Genomic DNA, 23,014 nt, shown 5'->3' on the forward strand with positions numbered 1-23,014 from the left:
ACGGTTAGATATTTTTATGATAATAAATAGGCAACTCAGTAGGTAGCTATTAGTTTATTATTTCCATGGATACATCGATATTAAACCTTGAATAACAGATTAATAAATTAAACCATATTATAACATAACTTCAATTTTATTTTATTTTCAAAATTTATAACAATTTACACAAATTATTAATCAACACTGTCTAACAGCAATAAAACAAATAATGAATTCTAACAATAACGCTAACAAAAGAAAGACGTCGACGCCTCGGAATGATAAGAAACTATTAGTAAATCAAACAAATATCTCTTCCACACTTAAAATGCCTGATGAAGTCGCTACTGAAGAAATTTTTGAAAAAGAGTTCAATCATGTATTGAATAATGACTTAGAAAATGAGGCAGAACAATGTTCAACCATAAACATTACAAAACAAAATGACAAACCTTTTGGATCTAATCAAATTCAGGAATTTGAAGAGGAGTACCAAAACCCTGAACTATCAAGAATAAGTAATATCAACACGAGATACCAATTTAATTCTGAAAACTATATTCAAGAACTTCATAATGCATTGATAAAAGAGAGCAATTATAATTTATTAAATTACACTTCGTTAAACGCAACATTAGATTCTGAATCCGTCTCAAGTGTCACTTATAAAACATTGCAAGCTGTAAAGGTATGAAAGAATAGATAAAATGATTTAACATTTAAATAAAAATACTCAATAAGAATAATATTAATAAATATATATATATTACATTTAATTGAATAACCTAATTCAATTGCTAAATTAAATAATATTGAATGCTCATCATAATAGTATAAATATAAGTCATATTATAATTATTTTATTATTGTGAGCGTTTTGATTTTTTACAGGATCAAAAAATATTTTCAGTATTAGGTTATTTTCCAAAAATAACTTTAGAGCTGAAAAACCGTGGTTGGGTAGAAAAACGAGATCCGAACAGACCTCTAATAAATTATTCGCTTTATTTAAGATCAGCATGTAAATATTTTAATAGTATTCACAGACGAAAAACAATTGAGTAGGTATTCTACAAATTTATGTGTGCATAATTTATATTTTAAGCAATGATTAATTACGTTGAATCCCCTCCGATAATAACGTCTATTGATGAAAATGAAGCCGTCATGGAACGTCTAAAAAACGTGCAATCATGGAGTATTCTTAAAGATAAAAGATCAGATTATATTTTTGCTACTAAGAAAAAGCTGATTCACTGGTCCAGTTTAAATGAATTGACTTCTGTCAGTCAGATGATAAGACACATTTTTTGTTCCAAAGTACATGTTTACTTAGATATCTACGTAACTATGTACTTACCTGAAAGTTATATTAAGTTAGGTATATTAAGATTTATTATTGAAAACTTATTTTTAGTTACCTTGGCTCATACGAGTATATACATTTTTAACTTTTAAAACTAGAAATATTCAGTATTAATAGTATAGTTATATCCTCCTGAGGCCCAATGTCCATTATAATGGAAATTTATTATAACTGGTTTAGCGCCCAAGCTTAATTTTATTTTTGTATTTTAATAAACCCGTTGTCCATTACAATAAACATTTCTCTAACAAAAGCCTGCAAATTTTTTGTTGCTTATACTATACTTCTGTATACACAAAAATTTATCACTAATCCATGTTTATTGGCTAAAATAAAGTTTTTTAATCCAGTTGGATTAGGTTTTCCTCTCACAAATTGTTTCATTTTAGTATTTTCTGTCTATGGTATTATTTGTTCATCGATACTTAAATGTACATCTCGTACCAACCGGTAGCAGCCAGCTTTTACTGCTTCTAATAACGGACGAACTTTCCATAAAGAATCTTTTTTTTCTTCATTAGTTATGGCATTGTTATTTACAACTTTTAAAAAACTACGAATTTTAAAAAACCGATTTCTAGACATGGTGTTACTAATAAGAGGAACTTTAGTGGTTTTTGCCCAAAACATACGCATTCTTGGATATCCTAAGCTTGACATAAATATATTACATCCGACAAAATGTTTCATTTCATTTGATGTCACAAGTATAGTTTTTCCTGTTTCTAAAACACTTTTAATATTAGTGTAATTTTTCATATTTTCAATAGTCATGTCTTTCTGAGTCATTATATTCATTAGGTGAAGAACGAATTATTTTTTTTTTTTTTTTTTAAATGATTTGCTCTTAGCCATTTCATAGTATTTATATATTTAATTTGTTGTACGTTTGGATTCAAATTATTATTAGAATTAATTACTGTATAAGTGTCAATCTGACTCGCATCTACTGATGTATTAGCGTAACTAAAATTAAAATTAGTTTTCTAATTGTTCAAAATATTCATCGTTTTCTAATAGTAATTGTTCGATGTCTTCGTTATCTTTTATATTATCTATTTACCATATCAAAATCTTCTTCTTCCTCACTTCCTTCGAATTCTGAAGTATTGCCATTGTCAATTTGTTCAAGAAATACGTTTTTTTTTTTTTTTTTATTTAAAGATTTACAGGCTTCAACTGCTAGGGTTATTAGCCAACATTTTTTAAGCTGCTTAAGAATATGAACAATTATGAAATATGTTTACAATATATAAATACTTAAATACTAATAATGCTTAATAATATTAATGACTTTACATTGGGTTTGAATTAAAATTAGATTTTGTTTATAAGGTTGTTTATAGTGATGAATTTGATGATTTTATAAGTTGATTCTTCGTTGAGAGCTTCTTTGATGTTGCGTGGGAGGTTGAGAAGAGTGCAGGTTGGTTCATACATTGGGCATTCTTCGAAGATATGTTTTATAGTGATGCGAGTTTGGCGTATGTTGCATATAGGGTGTTGTTCTTTACTGATGAGGAAGGAATGTGTAAGAAATGTGTGGCCGATTCATATGCGGTTGATGGCAATGTTTTGTCGACGGCTGAGTTCCGGGGGAGTGTACCACTGTTTCACTGAACTTTTAATGTGCTTAAGTTTGTTGGTTGGAGGAATGGAATCCCAGTGATGTTGCCATGACTTGAGGGTTTTATGTCTAACTGAAGTGAAGATGTCCATGGAAGATATTTTATCAATGGTGTTATTGATTATATTTTTACTAGCTAGTGAGGCTGCGTCGTCGGCCATTTCGTTTCCTTTTATGCCTACATGGGAAGGTACCTACATGAATTCTATGTTTTTTTGGGTGTTTATTAGTTCCGATTGAGTTTTTTGGGTGATTTCATTTTTAGGCCACGGGTTTTTTAGAGCTGTTAGGACGCTGAGGGAATCGCTAATAATCAAAAAGTTATTTGTTTGAAGTGAGTTTGCTAATTTGATTGCTTCAAGAATTGCAAAGTTTTCAGCGGTAAATATATTTGTTATTTCAGGGAGCTTGTGTTGAATTATCGTTTGGTTGTGGATAATTGAGAAACCGACTCCGTGCTCAGATTTTGAAGCATCAGTGTAGATTTGAATGTGAGTAGGGAATCTGTTTTGGATAATTTCATAAAAATTAGACATTATTATTTTGTGGTTAGTTTCTTGTTTTTTGAGTGTGAGTAATTCTGTCGAGAGCTTAAAGTTCCATATCCATGGAGGAGTTTTTTGGAAGATGATTTTTTTCTTCGACCGAGGTATAAATATTCATTTTAATGCATAGGTTTGAGTATATGTCCTGTATTGTAGTGAGTTTTTTCGTTACATTGCGGTTGATAATTGGGTTTTTATTTTTGAAAAGAGCTGTATGGCCTATGTGCTCAGGAGTAGTTTTTCTTTTTATACAGAATAAAAGTGTGTTTTTGTCTCTTATGAATTGGAGAGGCATTTCTCCCGAAAAACATAAAATGCTTTCTGTGGGGCTTGTTCTGAAGGCGCCTATAGAGAGGCGTATTCCCTCATGATGTATAGGGTCTAAGATTCTGAGGTGTCTAGACTTGGCTGTGTTGTAAATTTGGGATCCGTAGTTAATTTGTGATAAAATTAATGATTTGTATATGTTGATCAAGGATGTTTGGTCTGCTCCCCATGTATGGTGGGAGAGAGTTTTTATAATATTCATTTTAGTCTTGCATGTGGTTTTTAGATGTTTAAGATGCATATTCCAGTTTAGTTTGCTATCAAATATCATTCCAAGTATTCGGATAGAGTTGTGAAACGGAATTTGAATATCATTAAGGTAGAGTTTATGAATGCTATTTGAATTGAGGTTATATTTTATGCATTTACTTTTAGAGGGGGAAAAAATGAATCCCGATTTGTCAGCCCATTCTTGTAGGGAGTGAAGTGCGTTGTTGAGGATTTCCATGGTGGTACTGATGTTGTTTCCGCTGCAGTAGATGTAGCAATCGTCAGCGAATATTAGATGTTTAGTGGGTTTTTGAATTTGGTGAAAGATGTCATGTATAGCAACTAGAAACAGAGTTACACTAAGGACCGATCCTTGGGGAAGTCCGTTTTCAATGGGATATACGTTGGAGAGGTAATTGTGAGCTTTTACTTGTATTGAGCGATCTGTAAGAAAATTTTTGAGGAACGTGAAGATTTTTCCAGTTATGCCCCACTTTTTAATAATTTGAAGAACTCTGTTGCGCCACACCATATTTCGAGGCTTTTTCGAGGTCAAGTGCTATAAGAATAAGATGTTGTTTGGTATTTATTGCGTTGCAGATGTCCGTATGTAAGTATGCAAGGTGATCTAGGGTTGAGTGGTTTCGCCGGAAACCACATTGGTTGTTTGGTAGGAGTTTAGATACTTCAAGATGCCAGATTAGCCGTTTGTTGACCATTTTTTCCAAGAGTTTGCTTAGTGTGCTTATGAGAGATATGGGTCTGTAATTGGATAGGTTAAAACTACTTTTTCCTGGTTTTGGAATAGGTATGATTATTGCTTTGCGCCATGAGTCTGGGTAAAAGCCTTTTTCCCAAATAAGGTTGTATATTAGGAGGAGTTGATTCAGACTATTGTTAGGGAGGTTTTTAATGAAGCAGTATGGTATATCGTCTGGTCCAGGGCTTTTGCTATTGCAGTTTGACATAGCATCCAACATTTCGGAGATGCTAAAGGGTATGTTTAAGAAATTATTATGGGGGTGAGGATCAAGCTCTGGTTCATTGATGATATTATTTTCATAATTGTTTTTGAATGTGGCAAAATCGGGATCAAAATTTAAGTCACTGCTATTTTTTTGGAAGACTTCCGCAAAGGCTTCGGTTATGTCCGGTGGTGTTGAGAGAGAAGTATTGTTATGTTGAAGAACCGGGGGTAAACGATTGTATGGGGTGCCTTTAATTGCTTTGATTTTGTTCCAGATTTCGGTTGAGGAGGTATTGATATTGATAGAATTAGTATATTTTTGCCATGATTCTGTTTTGCTTCTTTTGGTGATATATCTGGAGTATGCCCTGGCTTTTTTAAGTTGGATATGATCGAGTGTGGATTTGGATTTTTTGAATTTGTTGAGACATTTTTTGTATGACTTTATCGACTCATTACATTCGTGGTTCCACCAGGGTACTAATTTTCTTTTGATATTATTGTTCGTTTTGCCGATTGCTTTAGAAGCGGCCTCTAAAATTAGGTCTGTAAAGTTCTCGGTTATGGAATTGATTGAGGTTTGATTGGTAATAGATTCTGTTTGTATTGGATTTTCCATGGTCGATTGACTTAAAAGGTCGCTGTATAGGACCCAATTAGGTTTTTTGGTGTTCCATTTGGGTGGGAAAGGTATAAGGGGAGATTGGTCTAGTAATTGAATAGATATCGGCCAGTGGTCGCTGCAATTGTAGTCGATGAGAACTTTCCATTTTGTTTTAGGTGCGAGAGTGGTGCTAGCTATTGATAGATCGATGGCTGAGAAGGAGTTGTTTGCTACATTATGTCTGGTAGGTTCTCCGGTGTTTAGGAGAATGATTTGGTCGTTGTCAAGAAAAGTTTCTACAATTTTCCCTCTGGCATCGGTGTAGTTTGATCCCCAAATAGGATTGCGGCTGTTAAAGTCGCCTAATAAAAGAAATGGTTTCGGTAATTGACTGATTATGTTGTTTAGGTCGTTAACTAATAAGTTGGAACTGTCTGGCAAGTAGATGTTGCAAATACAAATTGGGTTTTTAAGGAGTATAGAAACTGCTATAACTTCAAGGGGTGATTGTATAGGAATTTCCTTGCTTTCAACGAGGTTATTTACGTAGATAGCAACGCCTCCACTTGCTCGGAGATTAGTTTGGCGGTTTTTGAAAAAACCATTGAACCCACGTATTGGAAAGGTAGTGTTGGGTTTTAGGTTTGTTTCTTGGAAACAAAAAGCAATAGGTTTGATGGCAAATTTGGCTCGATGGATGTCTGTGTAGTGCTTTAGGAGGCCATTTATGTTCCATTGGATGATAGATTCCATAATAAAATGATTTTAAAGGTGATTGAGTGAGGGTTTGGTTTTTTTTTTTTTTTTTTTTGAGTGTTTTATTGGGGAGGTAGTGCTTGGAAAAGGAGATTTGCCAACTTTGTTAGCCGCGCTTTGAGTGATCTGTCTTTTGCTATTTTTTGAATTTGATCTAACAGGTTCATAAGTGACGGAATGTCGATTTTTACATCTTCCGTCAGAGAGTGAATATTCAAAGATTTATTAGTGAAGTTATTGAGAATGTGTTTGAATTGAAGGAATGTGATAGGTAGGGACTCATTGACTGTGAAAAAATCCACAACTGGTTTTAGTTCTTCTTCAGGGATTTTTTCTTGTCTGTTTGCTGAGTTAGAGCGCGATCGTACTTTGATTTTTTTTGTGATTTTTCCTTTTATTGGAGTGGTTGTAGGTGAAGTTAAAATATTCGGTGAAACGGGTGTTTTCAATGACGAAGAATCGGACAGAGGTCTTTTATATGTTTCGATTGGTGGAAAATTAAGAGTTTCGTCGAATGTGCTCTGCGTTTGCGAAGAAAGTTCGATTTCTTCGGACCAATCCATAGTGGATTGGTCTAACTGTAGTTTTTCGTTTGGCGTTGTAGGAAGGAGGACTTTTTCAATTTGTTCTGCGGTGATATGATCAGGTGTGTTTGTTTCATTTATGATAATTGGGTCATCATTTTCCAGTTTATTTTCAGTGTTTGTTTTGCAGTTGGATGTTGTGTGTCCAACAGATTTGCAGAGAAAACAGGTTATTTTGTCATCAGTAAAGAATATTCTGAATTGATTTTCATTCGAATAAATTAATAACGAGCTCGGGAGCTTAGGGATATCTTCGTGGTTAAGGAACATTTGACGGCGGAAACTCAAAATGTGTTCGTAACCTTCAACATTTATGCCAGCTTTGAGGTGGTTAATTTTTGATATGGGAGTTATACCTATATTTCTTAAGGCGTCTTCAATTGTTAGGTTTGGTATGGATGGACATACGTTGGAGATGATAAATCTTTTAGCCGGGTTAATGAGTCTTCGAATTTGGATAATCTGGTCATTAATGTTTATAACTTGTGTTGTTTGAATTAGGTTATCTAATATTTTTTTACTGGATAGGAATATACAAAAACGGTTATTCGATATTCTCGATACAAAAGTTATGTTTTTGGGTAGGACTATTTTTCCGATTGCTAGTATATACTCTTTTTGAGGTATGCCGTCAATCGAGTTAAATACTATTGCCTGTTCCCGACTCGGGGTCTTTTCCATAGCGGCGGCAGATGCGAAGTTTATGTTGTTTGTATTACTTAATGTGTGCGATATTTGTGTATGAGAAATCGTAGAGACATCGTAATCAGAGTGATTAGCGATAGTGGTTGAGGCTTGCGTGTTGTCGGTACGAAGTGCAGTAGATATGGTGCGAGGTGGAGGTGGAGGGGTCTTGATAACGACGCGTGGTGAAGAATTGCTGGCTGTGGCCGACTGAGGAATCGATGATTTGATGTTTGGTTTTGGATTGTTTGGTGATGATTGAGTTGGCGTATATGGGGAGGTATTTTTTGATATAGGTGTAGGATTTATTTTTTTTTGCGTAGTATTAAGTGATGAACGATTGGTTATAGGTTTTTTGGACATATTGTCCATTGCGTTGTTATTCATTTAGAAATACCGCGGTGAATAAGGTTATATATTAATTAAACCATATTACCTGTTAGACGTCGATAAAAACTAACGTGCTATCGGAAGCTATAAAACGTAACCGAAGATAAGCACACGTGTTGCACGGACGATGGTTGAACACGGACTGAGAAATACGTTTATATTCTCATTCGTTAATACTTTACCACGACTCATTATGAATTATAGAGGGGAAATAAATTATTTTATAAGCACATACACGCACTACGCACATTTAATAATACCATTGATTTTATAATGGACTAATATTAAAATCAATGCTAATACGCTCGCCACGGCGACACTGCACTAACTAAATTCTATATCAGTAATAAACATTAAATAAAAATAATAAACACTATTGGGAAATTTAATAAAACCCAAAATAAATATAGTCATTTAAAATAATAATATAAAATATTAATTGTTGATTTACCGACCTATAACTTCAATTATATATTTTGATGTCATTGTTAATGAACTCTTTGTATTAATAAAAGCCCAGTGTTCATGTCAATGGACAATTTTCAATTGTGAATTAAAATAGGTTATAAAAATTGTTTTTATCCCAAATGTTAAAAATAAGATTGCAATATACACATATACAAAGATTATCAAAAAAAAAATATTTATATATTTATAAGTTTGATATACGTTGAAGATATCAAAATTAAAAAATTGCATAAAACAATATAATTTAATTGTTACTATACTGATACTTAAAATAATAAACTAGTGTTACATTTTTACATTGTGTGAAATATTGTATTTAATTAGATCATAACGTGTTTGAAAGTTGAAATATACTCAGGAAATACCTAGTTAATATTGATAATTAAATTACTTTCACGATGTTCGATGTGAATAATTAGTTATTACAAATTATTAAATAATTAAATTTAAGACTTGAAAAAAATTACTTAACTAAACTTTATTTAGCGTCCCTAGTGAATAGAACAATTTTAAAATTAGATGAAAATATATTATAATCTAAAAATAAAATTACCGTCTACCTGAGTATAATGTTGTTCAATTAAAATGCTTAAAAGGACGTAGTACCGCATATGTTGTGTCCTCCTTACACAGTTACACACGTACAACATAAAAAATTTTCGTTCACCAGTTTCAATGTTGTGCTGTTAATTTTGATATTAAAGTGAACTTTCCTATTATATAATTTAAAGGTAAGATTATTATTCAGAGCCCCATGTAGTCTTTTATTGATAGTATTATTTTTAAGTAAATTATGATCATTTTAAAATGTACAGTTTCAAAAATATCATAACCGAAACGAAAATTTGCTATGTTGTACGTGTAAAGATGACAACACATGCGAGTCCTCTTAAGTTTCTTTTATAACACAAATTATAAATTATAAGTATATGATACAGATAAGTGTTTTTTTTTATTTATTATAATCATAAAATGTTTCAGCACAAAGAGTGTTATTACAAGTAATTATTTTTTACATTGAATTGAATTATACTAGGTACAAACAGATAATTGTAATACACTTGAATATACAACGCTTGTAATAAATACATTTTATGAATTACTATGCTCATTAATTAGGCATAAAGTTAATCTATACATTTTGAAATACAGAATGGTTTGGCACAGTCTTTGGAATGTTACAAAAATGTTAAATCAAATTTGATGTTTCCAAGATGTCATTATATTCGATCCGAAGAAGACAAGAATGCATTTGTGGATGATTACATTATAACAGCGTTAATAAGCACACTAAAGATTATTGTAAAAGCTATTGAAAATAATAAAAGAATTTTCACTGAAAATGGCAATGTAAGTTTCAAATTAATTGTACTTTAATATAAAAAATAACGTTTTCTTCATCAGATACCATACAAAATGATTGATTTTGTGAAACGATGTATATCAACATTTCTGAACACACAAATAGATGGTAATACAAAAATAGATTTATGGAAGTTTAATGATAAAAAAGAAGTATGGAACGAATTTATGATACATTACACAAAATTAATCGTAGATTGCAACGCAAAATTTGATCACGAGTATACATATGAATTAGAAGTAGGTAAATCAATGTTTATTTTTTAATGTCCTGAAGCTTTATTATTTAAAAAAATGACCTAAATGTTTTTATAAATATTTATTATGATTGTATGTTTTTTTCATACCAGATATAAATAATATATTTAATATTCATTGATTTAAATAAAGTGGCTCCTACCCTTAATTTAATTTTTTTAAACTAAATCGTATGGTTTAGACACTTAAGACGTCTGATGTCATTTAGAACTGTCTAGTAATTTGATGGCATATGGATTAACATAGTTAACTAACTAGGTATCGTATTTGCGAGCAAACTTTTGGATTTAATTTCCTATTTTAATCAAAATTATATCACGGAGAATAATCACGCAGTTTAATGAAGAATCTCTTGTGCCAAACTTTGTCAAAAGCTTGGGGAACCTCAAGAATCATCCCTCCTGTTATTTTTTTTTCAAGAGCTTTGTAATTAAATTAGTAAGGCGATGGAATTTTCGAACTTTGTTGCGGAAACCAAACTGATATTCTCGTATAAGATAATTTTCTTTATTATCGGCTTTAGACGTTTAAGTTGAAGTTTCTCTAAACATTTAGTCAAACATAAGAGTCATTATCGATCAGTATAATATGACATGTTTTTATTGAACTAGTTTCCTAGTATCCAGTTCATAAGTAAACTGGTAATAGCCATTGTTTCCTACTGAAATTTCTACTTTCACCGCATTAAGAATTACGTTAATTAGTTTTTTACCGAAATTTAAATGTCTGCTATTGTTCTTATTCTAGTAGAAAGGTTTGTTTTTTCGAGGATACTGCTGAATAGATCCCATTTGATTTTTGCTAGTTTTGGAAATTTTATTTAGTTTCACTGTTATATTGAAGCTTAATGAGAGAAGCACGGGGATGTGATTTGATATTATCTCCAGTGCCGCAACTTCCGGGAGTACTAGTGGTGCAAAAAACCCCGGGTCCCAAATTAATTCATAACAATAGGTCTGTGGAGAAACTATTTGGAACTTTTTTCTAAATGTTATTATGGTTAAAATTTATTACATGTCTCATCGGAATGAAAAATTTTTAGATTATACGAGTGGGAGCATTATTGTTCAATAATGCTAATAATAACAATTCTGTGCTTGCACACCCATCAATATATACCAAGTTGTTGCACTGATTATCTCTATAAGTTTTAAATTTTTTTATGATTCGATGAGAATCTTTTCTTTTTGTAGAATTCAATTAAATCAGATACTTTATTTAGATCAGCCGGCAAATAAGTAGATTTTTTGGTTGAGATGAATTGTGCTTTGATTTTATTTGCAGATTTGAACAATTCATGCTCTCCAATCAATTTTAATCTTCAAAAAGTGTGATTGATATTTTAAACTCCTACAATGTATCTACACCCAGTGTCTGAAAGATGTTCTGTCGATAACCACACAATTTCAGAGGGATCCTGTAGTAAAACGAATTTCTGAAATTAGAACTAATATACAAGCTCGTTAGTGTTCCATCTTCCTAACTCATTTATTTTTTCTTTTGCGCTTTGGTTTTCGTTTGACTATTTTCAAACCTGTTTAATTTCTCATTTAGTTTTGTTAATGCTGCCATTACGTCATATACATTTTTTCTGTTGTTTATGGACCCTGTTTTTCGTTTGAATCATTTATGGAATCTTACCACCAATCTGTATAAAAAAACATTTTAAGTGACTAGTTTGCAGAATTTTGTTGTATTCTTTGTATTGTTGTAATTTTTTTTTGTTTGTTGATGACCTTTTTCTACAGTATTTTATAATCAATACATCCTTTCCAACATGTATGACCTTCACCTCAATGTGAACATTATTTTTTCAATTTCTTAAACTTAGAGCAATTTAGTGAAATGTGTTCTTCACCAGATTTTATACACTTTTTTGTCCTTGAAGGTTCAACTTTTATATTGTGATGATTCAAATTTTTAAGATCACAATTATCTTTGTTAATTTTTTGGGGTTACAAATCTACAAAGAATAATGAAAGCCTCGCAGTAATCCAATCACTTCTCATATTACGTTTTTTATTCGTTAATATTTTAATTAATACTTTGATTATGCGTAGATTTCTGATGTAGTAGGAGTATAAACACAATATAATTATTATTTAATATTACCAGAAACTCAGTCTCACACAAAGACAATACATGCCCAAAATTAACGAAACAATTGCCTGAACACAACCCCTAAAAATCATGATTGTAGAGATCTTTTAAATAAACGATTAATTAATTAATTAAACATTTGACACCTTATTCACGTACTTCATCACATTGACTTCCACCTCAGCATCACTTTAACGATAAGTCAACCTTTCCAAAAAATATATATTCTGAGGTGAGTTGCTAATAACAACATAATACAATTTATCGGGACTAGGACGATGAGCCGACAGCCATTGAGCCGACGTTGGGTATTAGTATTACGATAAAGATATCACCAATTTATCAATACTTTATTTTAAACAAATCATTACAACTAGATATAAGAAGGTATATACGAATAGCAATGTAACAATTCAACAAAAATAATCAGCACACTTAAAACCGATTTGAGAGTTGTATAATGATTTCAGGTTTTGAAGTTATTATATTTAATCCATGTTATGTTATAGCTAGATATTTACGCAAAGTGTAAATATTTACTGGAAAACGTAAAAATATATTGTCCTCAACACTATATAGACGGAATAACTAATACATGGATCATAAAACCCACGTTGAACTGTTCTGGTCACGGTATTATGTTATCTAGGAACTTACAAACGATAGAACAAATAATCACTGAAGCAAATGATTTGAAAAATAATTATATTCTTCAGAAATATATAGGTAGAAACAATGCATTGAATTTCCAAATAGAGATATGATAATATTGAAATCATTTTTATTTCTAGAAAGACCTCTTCTGATTTATAAATGTAAAATTGATTTGAGACAATGGTTTTTAGTGACTAATATGAATCCAGTAGTTTTGTGGATGTATAAGTTAGTATACAAAGTTTGACCGCGTATTCCATGGTGACATGGTGTTTTGACTGTATGCGAGTCACATATTATGTAGAATCTATATTATAGATAAATTAAATTATCGATAATCAGAGCAAAGGTTATTATAAAAATATGTTTAAATAAAAAACTTGTTAACAGAGAGGGTTACGTCCGTTTTTGTGCGAACAGCTTCTCAATGGAAAACATGCACGAATCTATCCATCTCAGTAATGTTAGACTGCAAATGAAATATCGAAAACTCAGGAATCTACAAGTACCCGAAGAATGCATGTGGGATTACAGAGAATTACAAAACTATTTGAAGTAGGTATAAATGAAATAAGGTATGAAGCATATGATTTGCAAGTCGTTGCTTATGCATGAACTGAGAACCAAAATTAGTGCCCCTATGAATAGTATAAACTAATAATAATTTATAGTTTGTACTCCGTAAAAATTTTAAAAATAAAATATATTCTTAAAAAGAATGATAATGTGCATTACTTACCAAATACCTCTGCGCACACCTATGTCAATAAGACCGTACCACATAAATTAAGGGACTCGTAACCATCGTAATTTCAGTCAAACATTATTCATTACAATTTAAAGAGTAGGTACCTACCTACACTGCAACCGGTGACCAATCTAGGATTTTTTTTTAAGTGAGGTGCTAAGGTTAAGATCTCGTATTCTGTAACTTTCGAATCCTGATGACAAGACATTTTTTTAGTCTTCAAAATTAATGTGCTCAATATTCAAAAGGTGCCAACTTTAAAAACAAATTCCCTTTTTTAAAAAAAAATTAATATTATAACAAAAAATTCAAAATCTATCACGTATATGTATCAAAATTAGTAAACAACAAATAAATATTAAATTATTTTAGTCACTTGGACCAATCTTCCAACTCTATCTTCCTTTTTTTTTTCGAACGAAGGTGTCAACAAATTGATAAATATCGATCTCTTTGTGTATATTCAAGATAGCCAAACCATTAGACATAGTGGATCTAAGTAATTTTTCAACCATCTTTAAGATTGAGAAAAATTGCTCTGATGTAGTTGTGTAAACTGAGATGTGGCAAAATTTGCAGAAGTATTTTGATGTTGGGGAAAAATTCATTCAATGTTCTACTGCAATATGTGGTTTATATTGAATTTCAGCCGATTTATTTTTTCACAAATTTATTTCTGCTTTTAATTCTAAATCCAAATCCTCAATATCTTCATGATACAATTTGGTGAATTACAACTTTAAACCAATTTATAGTCTTGCAGTCTATATTCGCTCAATTTTCTTTCTGAAAATATATTAAAATTCACCATAAACATATAGTGAAAATTATGAGCCATATCTTTTACTACCTTGCTTTGAATAAAATTGTTATTTAATAAGATATGTACTTTTTCAAAAATATCAAGCTAAAAATAATGTTATTAATTAAAAATAATATGGTATTGTCAATTATTTTTTTACTATGAAAAACAAAGTAATCATTGTGACGTACTTTGTGATAAAATTAATCCGTTTAAGTAGAAATAAAACATTTTTAATATTTTCGTGGTCATAGAATATAAGTTGTTAACATGTGCAATTTATTGTGCATTCAGGTGTTTAAAATTATCCTTCATATTTTAGAGATTTCACCTAACCTATGATAGTAACCTAAGTACAAAGCCTATGCATTTTTGTTGGAAATTCTCAAAATATACAAAAAGAAAATTAATATTTCAAATTGAGGACTATGCCTGGTATTTTTATACCTTGATTTGCTATAAAATAGAGGCTCAGAATATAACATGAAAATCCTATAACTCCTTTTCCCTAAAAATTATATAATAGTATTGGTATTTCTGTGTGTAACCAAAGTCTTACAATTTCTCAGGACTTCATATTTGTTGTTTTTTTTTCAGAAATATTGGACAAGAATACGTATGGGATGAATTAATATTTCCCGGGATGAGCGAGAGTATTTATGCTGTATTACAGGCTGTCAAGGACTCTTCGTTGTACCGTGATAAAACTTTTCAATTGTTTGGAGCCGATTTCTTGATCACGGAAAACTTTATTCCATATTTAATCGAGATCAATTCTATTCCTGGATTGAACCCATCAACGAGCGTTATTGCTAATTTGGCGCCTATACTTCTCGGTGATATCGTGAAAGGTGAAATAATTTTTTTACCTATTGTCATAATACGAAAATATTTTAATAGGTACCTAACGCTTGTATTATAATACTTATTTTGGTAAGTATAGAGCGGTTCGTAGTAGTTGTAAGTGCAAAGTACATGCATTGTTTAGCATAGGTACCGCCGACGCTTGTTACTAACAACCACCATTTCGGGAGACACAAACAACGCCTCTAGTTCGACTCTTTACCTTCCGTGATCGGGTAGCTGAGCCAGCTTTACGCATTACGAGTACATATAAACCGGTGGCAAAGGCAACAATTTGCATTGATAACATTTTATGACTTAACTAGATCTGGGACGACGACCACCGATCATTCGAATAACAGAGTACCTATATTTTGATTTAATAAAATTTGATATATATTATGCATTCTATTCTTAATTTGGTGTCTGCGTTGTTTCCTCAAATTTTACACCGCTGAAATCGGATTTTATTAGATTGAAATTCTAGTATAAATTAAACTTTCACTCGTACTGGTCGGTGATCGTTATTAAGAACCTGTTTAGTCGTAGCCTGTAGGACGTCAACAAATTAAGTTGTTGCCTTTGCTAGACCAGTTTGTAGGTACGAATAAAGCTAGCTCGTTCCTCCGTCCGGTAGTAAGATATTAGTTGTCTCCTAAAATGTACGAATAGCTTATCATTGGGACTCGAAATTGTATGCAAATTTATATTTTTCTAAAATGAACATAAAATAATTTTGATTAAAAATGTTAACGTTTCGTAATGTGTAGATAATGATATTATATAGTCGACTTTTTACTTTGCATATTTTTGCATGTTTAAGTAAAAATGACTATAAATTACATGTATCTATACATTTGTATAAAAATTTCATATTTTATGAAAAGTAAATCAAAATTGTTTTATATTTTGTTCAGAAGTGGTTTAACCTCTTGTAAAAGCTATTATGAGCACTAATTCCCGCTTTAAAATAACTTCAGACAACATTTTTGGACGACGCGATAACATCAATACTGTCAACAATACTGGCTCAGCATGTAATAGAAAATGGAGAAATAAGCAACTACAATAACAGTATTGAAGCTTTGTCACTTGAAGATATTTCTTGTTTAAAATATATGCCTATAGTGTCTAGCGGCGTAAAAAGACGTTTTTTTTTAGTGTAAATCTATGCTGTGTTCAATTCACCAGTTTGAAAATCTTAGATCACATTTTGCAATTTCATGTTGGTATTCTTATTCGTACTAGTTTCCTCCAAAGACCCGGTAATTAGTAAATAGTAATTATATACGAGTTGCTTCCCGTATAGAATTAAGTTGTGGTTTATAAATGACACTTTGTTCGTTATGCAGCTCTTCACAAAGATTTCCAGTTAGGTACCTACAAAAACTGAGTACCTATATTAAATATTTAATAAAACATTTTTTTAGCCACCTAAACTCTGCTAACAATGCATAATTTTAAAAACTAAGTAGCTCATGCTTAATACGCTGATTCAAGCGTATTTAATTTAATCATAGTTTTTTTATATTTCTAATTATTGTACGATTTATAAATTTACATTCATTATACACTAATTTAATTAAGTATATAATATCTAATAATCTGTTAGATTACTAAGTATTGTAGTAATACTATACAATACAAGTATATTACTTTATCTTTTACTTTAACATTGCATTTTTTCCCTCTTCATAACGGTCGTATAGTGACGGTGGACTATGAGAAAAACTCATTCGCCGATACGGGACTGTTTGTAAAGTTTGTGCCGGAAGAGCAGAAACTAGCCACTATGGTTAGCCCGTTCATGGCGTCGATGGACGTAATGGATAGTCTATTCAACTCATCGGCGGTTGTGGTGAATGATCCATATAACTCATCGGTGGCCGCGCCTATGGCCTCAAACACAGTACCGTTCACAACCGACTACCACCGCAAATGGATGGAAAACGTCAATAAAAAATTGGCATCAATACGAATTCGGGTAGATCTACACCGGGCAGACACATAGTTATTCACACAGTAAACATCACAATACTTGATTATCCCAAAATATGGTATGATGTATAATGTATAGAAGTTATTTTAATTCCAAATAATTATAAAATCAACAATAGAGATATAGAAACTAATGTACTATATTTAAAGAATTAAGAATAAACATTATTTGAATATTATTTTTCAATGTTAGTTAATGATTTCATGTTGGTTAATTTCTTAGTTCATGTGGTTTGACTCATTCATTTTATTGTTCATAAACTTAAGGCCTAACGTATTTTCGATTCAGGTACGATAATCAGTCGTGGTCCACGACTCGTGGATTGCTCTTTGTTCGTAGCGCACGTATAATTTACGGTCCGCTTAATTGTTGCGATCCCGTCATTTTTTCGTGTCCGAATGTGCCGTATGTAGTACGAAAAAAATCGCAATCGTCTACCGTATTTATTTATACAAATTATAATAAAACAAACGGTAATACGCCTAAGTGCGTTATTTTTTTCTAAATGTAAATCAAATTACTGCACGTTTATACTAAGTTTCTATCCTTCAACTTATGATCGTATTAAGTTCCATAACTTAGTAAATCAAGAAATCACCCTGAACATTAAACTAAAAACACATGAATATATTGCTAATGCAGTTGATAAATTTACCTCAATCATTCACAGTTACTTGGGCATCCCAATCTAATCCAACTCAAACTTCTATTAAGTTTCCACTATTACCGATAAATCTGCGTTCATTAATTACTGATAAAAGGAGAGCTAGGGCACGTAAGGTTACCTTCCCATAAAGCACTGAACAATAAACTGTCCAATTCCCTTAAAAAACATCTTCTAAAATATAAATCAGATATTTTCAAATAGAAGCTATCTGACTTATCCTCCTCTTTTAACGATAGTTTATCACCACTAACCAAAACTGATAATTCTATTGCTATAACTGATGAGGACAAGGATGAGACTTTTCGTCAACACCTATCGGAAATATTTAAGCCTCATCCCAACATAAATAATTCAGATTTCACTTCTAAGGTAACCCAGTATTTAGATTGCCCCATGCCTCCATATCTTCCTGAAAAGTGCTTTATACCAAATGAATTAAAAACTGCAATACAAAAATATTCCTTCTAAAAAACGCCAGGCTTTGATCGCAGAATTCGCTAGATGTCTCCCCAAAAAAGCTATACTATTTCTTACATATTTATTTAATGCAACCTTACGACTTTTATACTTCCCACTTCTATGGAAATTTTCAAACATAGTCCCGACTCCTAAACAGGACAAACCACTTGATTTGCCTTCCTCGTACAGGTCAATAAGTGTATTACCTTTTCTAGGCAAACTCCTAGAAAGACTAATCCTTAAAAAGCTATAACCTTACATTTCTACAAACAAGATACTACCAGACTCGAAATTTGGTTTTCGCTCAGCGCATAGTACAATATACCAAGTACATAGGTTAATTAACGCAATCTCGTGTACTTAAGAAAAAAAGTATTATTGCACTTGTGCTTTTCTTAAAATTAGCCAAGTGTTTGATAGAGTTTAGTATGAAGAATTACATTTCAAACTAAAAAAATTCCTCCCCCCTATTTATTTTTATTGATTAAATCTTATTTAAGTGAGCGTCCTTTCCAAATCCAGTTTGGATCCTCAGTATCCAAAATTGAGAAAATCTTAGCTGGAGTTCCCCAGGGTGGAATCCTCTCTCCCTTTCTTATTAATATATATATTTCTGACCAGCCTATCTCCAAAAATACTATTGTAGTCGATTACGCGGACGACAAAGCCATCATATCAATTGACAAAAATCCTCTAACTGCCTCAGCAAATCTCCAAAATCATTTCAACCTAATGTCTGTATGATATACCGATTGGCGCATTATATAGCCCTTATCATATATGCTTATTGTGCATCAATTGTACAGATTTTATAAATTTATTTTTTATAAAAAAAAAACTGTGCGTGTAACAAGTACGCGCGGATGAAGTGAAACTTGTATCAGTCATGCAAATTGTATTAGGTATGTATTGGAATAAAATAAAAATAACACACTTAACAATTTTATTTTCAATTTTATATAATTTATTGCAATAAGTAATTTTTTTAGCACATTAAACTGATTTGATTGACAAGGTAATAGTATATCAAACAAATATATAGTTAGTAATAATAATAATAATTAATATAATACATTTTCCGGTATCATAGTCGTTCGTGGTCGGTTACGACGGTCCGTGACAACCGACCTTGGTCTTTTTTTTGTACTCTCTGTAAAAAAGTTTTACTTAAAAAAAAAAATGTACGATAGACACCATTCTCCCAGTGGTGTAGTTATGGAGGGTGGCAAAGGGGGCGCTTGCCCCCCCCCCAAACCTCCTCTGAAAATTAACTTTTAAATAAAAAATTGGTAATTTAAAAAAACTGTATATTGAAATTGTATAAGAAGTTGTATAGTATTAAGTTTTATATTGTATCATTTATTTTATGATTTTCATTTACTGAAATTAATTACAAATTACTACCTACATACTTGTATATTTGATTTTATATAATTTATGATTATTATGAACAATTTTGAAATTTTGCCCGCCTAACTAAAATTCCTAACTACGCCACTGCATTCTCCACTGAGAATTAAATACTTACGACTACGTCGTCCCTATTATGTATTATATTGAATATTGGATATCAGTCCACATAGCACATCGTTATAAAAAATATATTTTCTGTAGCATTTATACATAGATTTTAAATTATATTTTTCGTGTTCATATACACTTGGAATCCATCTTTATCATTCTAAATATCTATAATAGTAAAAGCTAAAAGTTGACTATAGTTATATTAATTTTTACCTTGTAAAAAGTCTAAAGCACCAGTAATAGGTTTTAATAACGCAGCTAATTCCTCTTAATATTCAAAATTTATATCATTAAAACTATCAAAACTTTCAAGACGATCTCAATCAATATTGAGGGAATATCAAACAGTAAAGAAGAACTCCTAGACGAGTTGTGTAAGTGTACAGCATGTGACGTACTATGTATTCAGGAGACGCACCGGGCTGCTCAAGACAAAAGACCAACAATTTCAGGCATGCAACCCGTAATCGAAAGACCTCGTGGCAGATATAGCAGCGCTATTTTCGTTAGACCAGACTTAATATAATATCTGCTAATTTATCAGAAGAATGGACATAGAGATCCTTACTATTGAAATACAGAACTGCACCATTACCTTGATATATAAGCCCCTACAACACCTTTACCTTAAATGATCCTAGAAACTTCAATAACCAAAGAACGCAAATAGTAGTTGTTGATTTCAATAGTCATAGTGCTAGATGGGGATACAAAGAAAACGATGAAAATGGGGACCTCGTTGAATCATGGGCAGAAGCATGGCTACTTACATTGATCCATGACCCCAAACACCCATCCTCATTTAATAGCGGACAATGAAAGAGGCGATACAACCCGGCCCTAATATTTGTCAGTAACTCTCTAGAACAACAGGCAATCAAACGAGTTGAAAGACACATACCACGGTCACAACATAGACCTATATCATGTGAAATAACCCATAAAATCAGAGCTAACACAACACCATTCCGAACTTCCGAGGAAGATTTAACTTCCAAAAAGCTAATTAGCTGGATTACTCGAATAGTCTAGACACTGAAATTTCTCACCTAACCGCAACTAGTGACCAGTATGACACATTCGAGAATATCGTAAAACGTATTTCGAGGAAATTTATTCCCAGGGGATGTAGAACAAGAAACATACCAGGCTTAACCTCTGAACTATCAGAACAGTTCTAATCGTGCTCAGATCGATATGAAAATGACCTTTTTAATCTAGATACAATTAAGGAAGGCGAACGTTTATTAGAAAAAATTACAGAGGTAAGAAGGACAAACTGGCACCCACTTCTCAGTAATGTGGATATGAAACACAGCAGTAGTAAAGCGTGGGGACTTATCAAGAAACTCGACTGCGATCCGTTGAAATCTAAAACACGCATATCAGCATTCAGCAGTAACAGCAAATCAAGTGGCATATGACACAGTGAATCATAACCTTCTGATCTCTAAGATCCAGGATCTAACTAAAGTTATACACTTGCTAGGAAATAAACACCCTTCTCCGTAACAGTCGATACTGTATGGAACTTGAAGGAAAGGTTAGTAGATGGAAAATTCAAAAAAATGGCCTCCCACAAGGTAGTGTACTAGCACCCACACTCTTAAACATATACACTTATGACCAGCCGATACTTACCCAGGCCGGTATCAAACATTTCATATATGCTGACGATACAGCCCTAGCCGCCAAATGTGACAATTTTCAAGATGTTGAAAGTACACTAGAAGAATCACTCAGGGTATTGTCTGATTACTTCTATGAAAACTTCCTTAAACCGAACCCAACTAAGACACAAGTCTGTGCATTTCATCTAAAAAACAGAGAGGCAGACCGAACTCTAGAAATCGAATGGCGAGGTACCATAATAGAGAACTCTGCACATCCCACATACCTAGGCGTTATGCTAGACCGATCCCTTACGTATAAACACCACTGTGAGAAAACTAAGCTAAAAATTGCTACAAAGAACTACACACTCCGGAAACTCACAGGCTCTACGTGGGGGGCCAACGCACATACACTACATTTATCTGCACTGTCGCTTTGTTTCTTTGCTGGGGAATATGCCAGTTCTGTGTGGAGTAGGTCCGTCCACTTAAAACAAATAGATACCATTCTGAATGAATCCTGCCGCTTAGTAACAGGTTGTCTTAAGAGTACTCCACTTCCCAAAATTTACCAACTCGCTAGTATCGCCCCACCAAACATCCGCCGGGAAGTCGCAGCATACTGAGAAAGTACAAAAGTAGAAACTGACATACGACACCCACTACATAACCAAACTACACCTAATTTCAGACTTAAATCCAGACAGCTTTTTCTCAAAAAGGACAAAACCTCTAAATAAACCCCCTGAAGAGGTACGAATAGAAAGGTGGTAACTCTCTCTCCAAGGAAAATAATAAAATGAAGTCTAAACCAGCGAAACTTTTGCAAGCAGGATACGAATTAGACTGGCCAACCTGGAGATCCCTTAATAGACTCAGTAGGAGTGGGCAGATCTAAAAACAACCTAAAAAAATGGGGCATTTTACAAGACATCTCAACAAAATGCAAGTGTGGTATGGAACAAAACATGGAACATCTATTTAACTACCAAAGCTGCCTTTTAAATCATTTTTAGTAAAATATACTGGAAAAATAATTCCAGCCATCACTACATTACGAAAAGGCTACGTAGATGAAATTTACGATGAAACATTAATTAAAATTAGAAATGCTGTTATTAATTTAAAAAAATTGGATGTCCATCCATGAGACCACTGACTCTTTAGTGCGCTTTGTCGCAAACGTAATTTTTTTTTTTTTTTTTTTTATAAATAAAGGCCTCGACAACATAGGTCATTGACCTAGAAAAGAAACAAAAGTAGTTATATAAACGTAATTTAGCTAGGTGGTACTATAGTGAATACAGTGTTTTTTTTAATATATATACAAGGTGGGTGTAAAAGTTTATTTTTTTTAATTTTTTTTTATTTTTAAAAGGTATATACAATCTGTTCCTTAGGAACAATAAGAATATGAGATAATAGAAATAAAATACATGAAAGTTTGATGGGAGGAGTCACCCAGTGGTAAAACT

The 23,014-nt window shown here is 32.1% G+C and overlaps 1 protein-coding gene across 1 annotated transcript; it reads left to right on the top strand.

Moving 5' to 3' along the window:
- Positions 1 to 211: 211 nt before the first annotated feature.
- Positions 212 to 21,350, top strand: LOC132925212 (tubulin glycylase 3A-like). The gene is made up of 14 exons (XM_060989625.1): positions 212 to 670; positions 874 to 1,003; positions 1,088 to 1,302; positions 9,663 to 9,860; positions 9,915 to 10,112; positions 12,740 to 12,956; positions 13,022 to 13,112; positions 13,275 to 13,439; positions 15,032 to 15,285; positions 16,987 to 17,261; positions 17,919 to 18,047; positions 18,145 to 18,312; positions 20,240 to 20,431; positions 21,159 to 21,350. The coding sequence occupies exons 1-14, from the start codon at positions 212 to 214 to the stop codon at positions 21,348 to 21,350; spliced, it is 2,883 nt and encodes a 960-aa protein (XP_060845608.1).
- The last annotated feature ends 1,664 nt before the right edge of the window (positions 21,351 to 23,014 follow it).

This window comes from Rhopalosiphum padi, chromosome 3 (assembly GCF_020882245.1).
Source record: "Rhopalosiphum padi isolate XX-2018 chromosome 3, ASM2088224v1, whole genome shotgun sequence".
Taxonomy (NCBI): Eukaryota; Metazoa; Arthropoda; class Insecta; order Hemiptera; family Aphididae; genus Rhopalosiphum; species Rhopalosiphum padi.

What these genes read in the sequence shown, in the direction of transcription:
- LOC132925212 (XM_060989625.1), top strand. Translation starts at nt 212, where the DNA reads ATGAATTCTAACAATAACGCTAACAAAAGAAAGACGTCGACGCCTCGG. An exon ending in GCTTTATTTAAGATCAGCAT is followed by an intron (nt 1,004 to 1,087) that starts GTAAATATTTTA and finishes TTATATTTTAAG; the next exon opens with CAATGATTAATTACGTTGAA. An exon ending in TATTCTTCAGAAATATATAG is followed by an intron (nt 12,957 to 13,021) that starts GTAGAAACAATG and finishes TTTTATTTCTAG; the next exon opens with AAAGACCTCTTCTGATTTAT.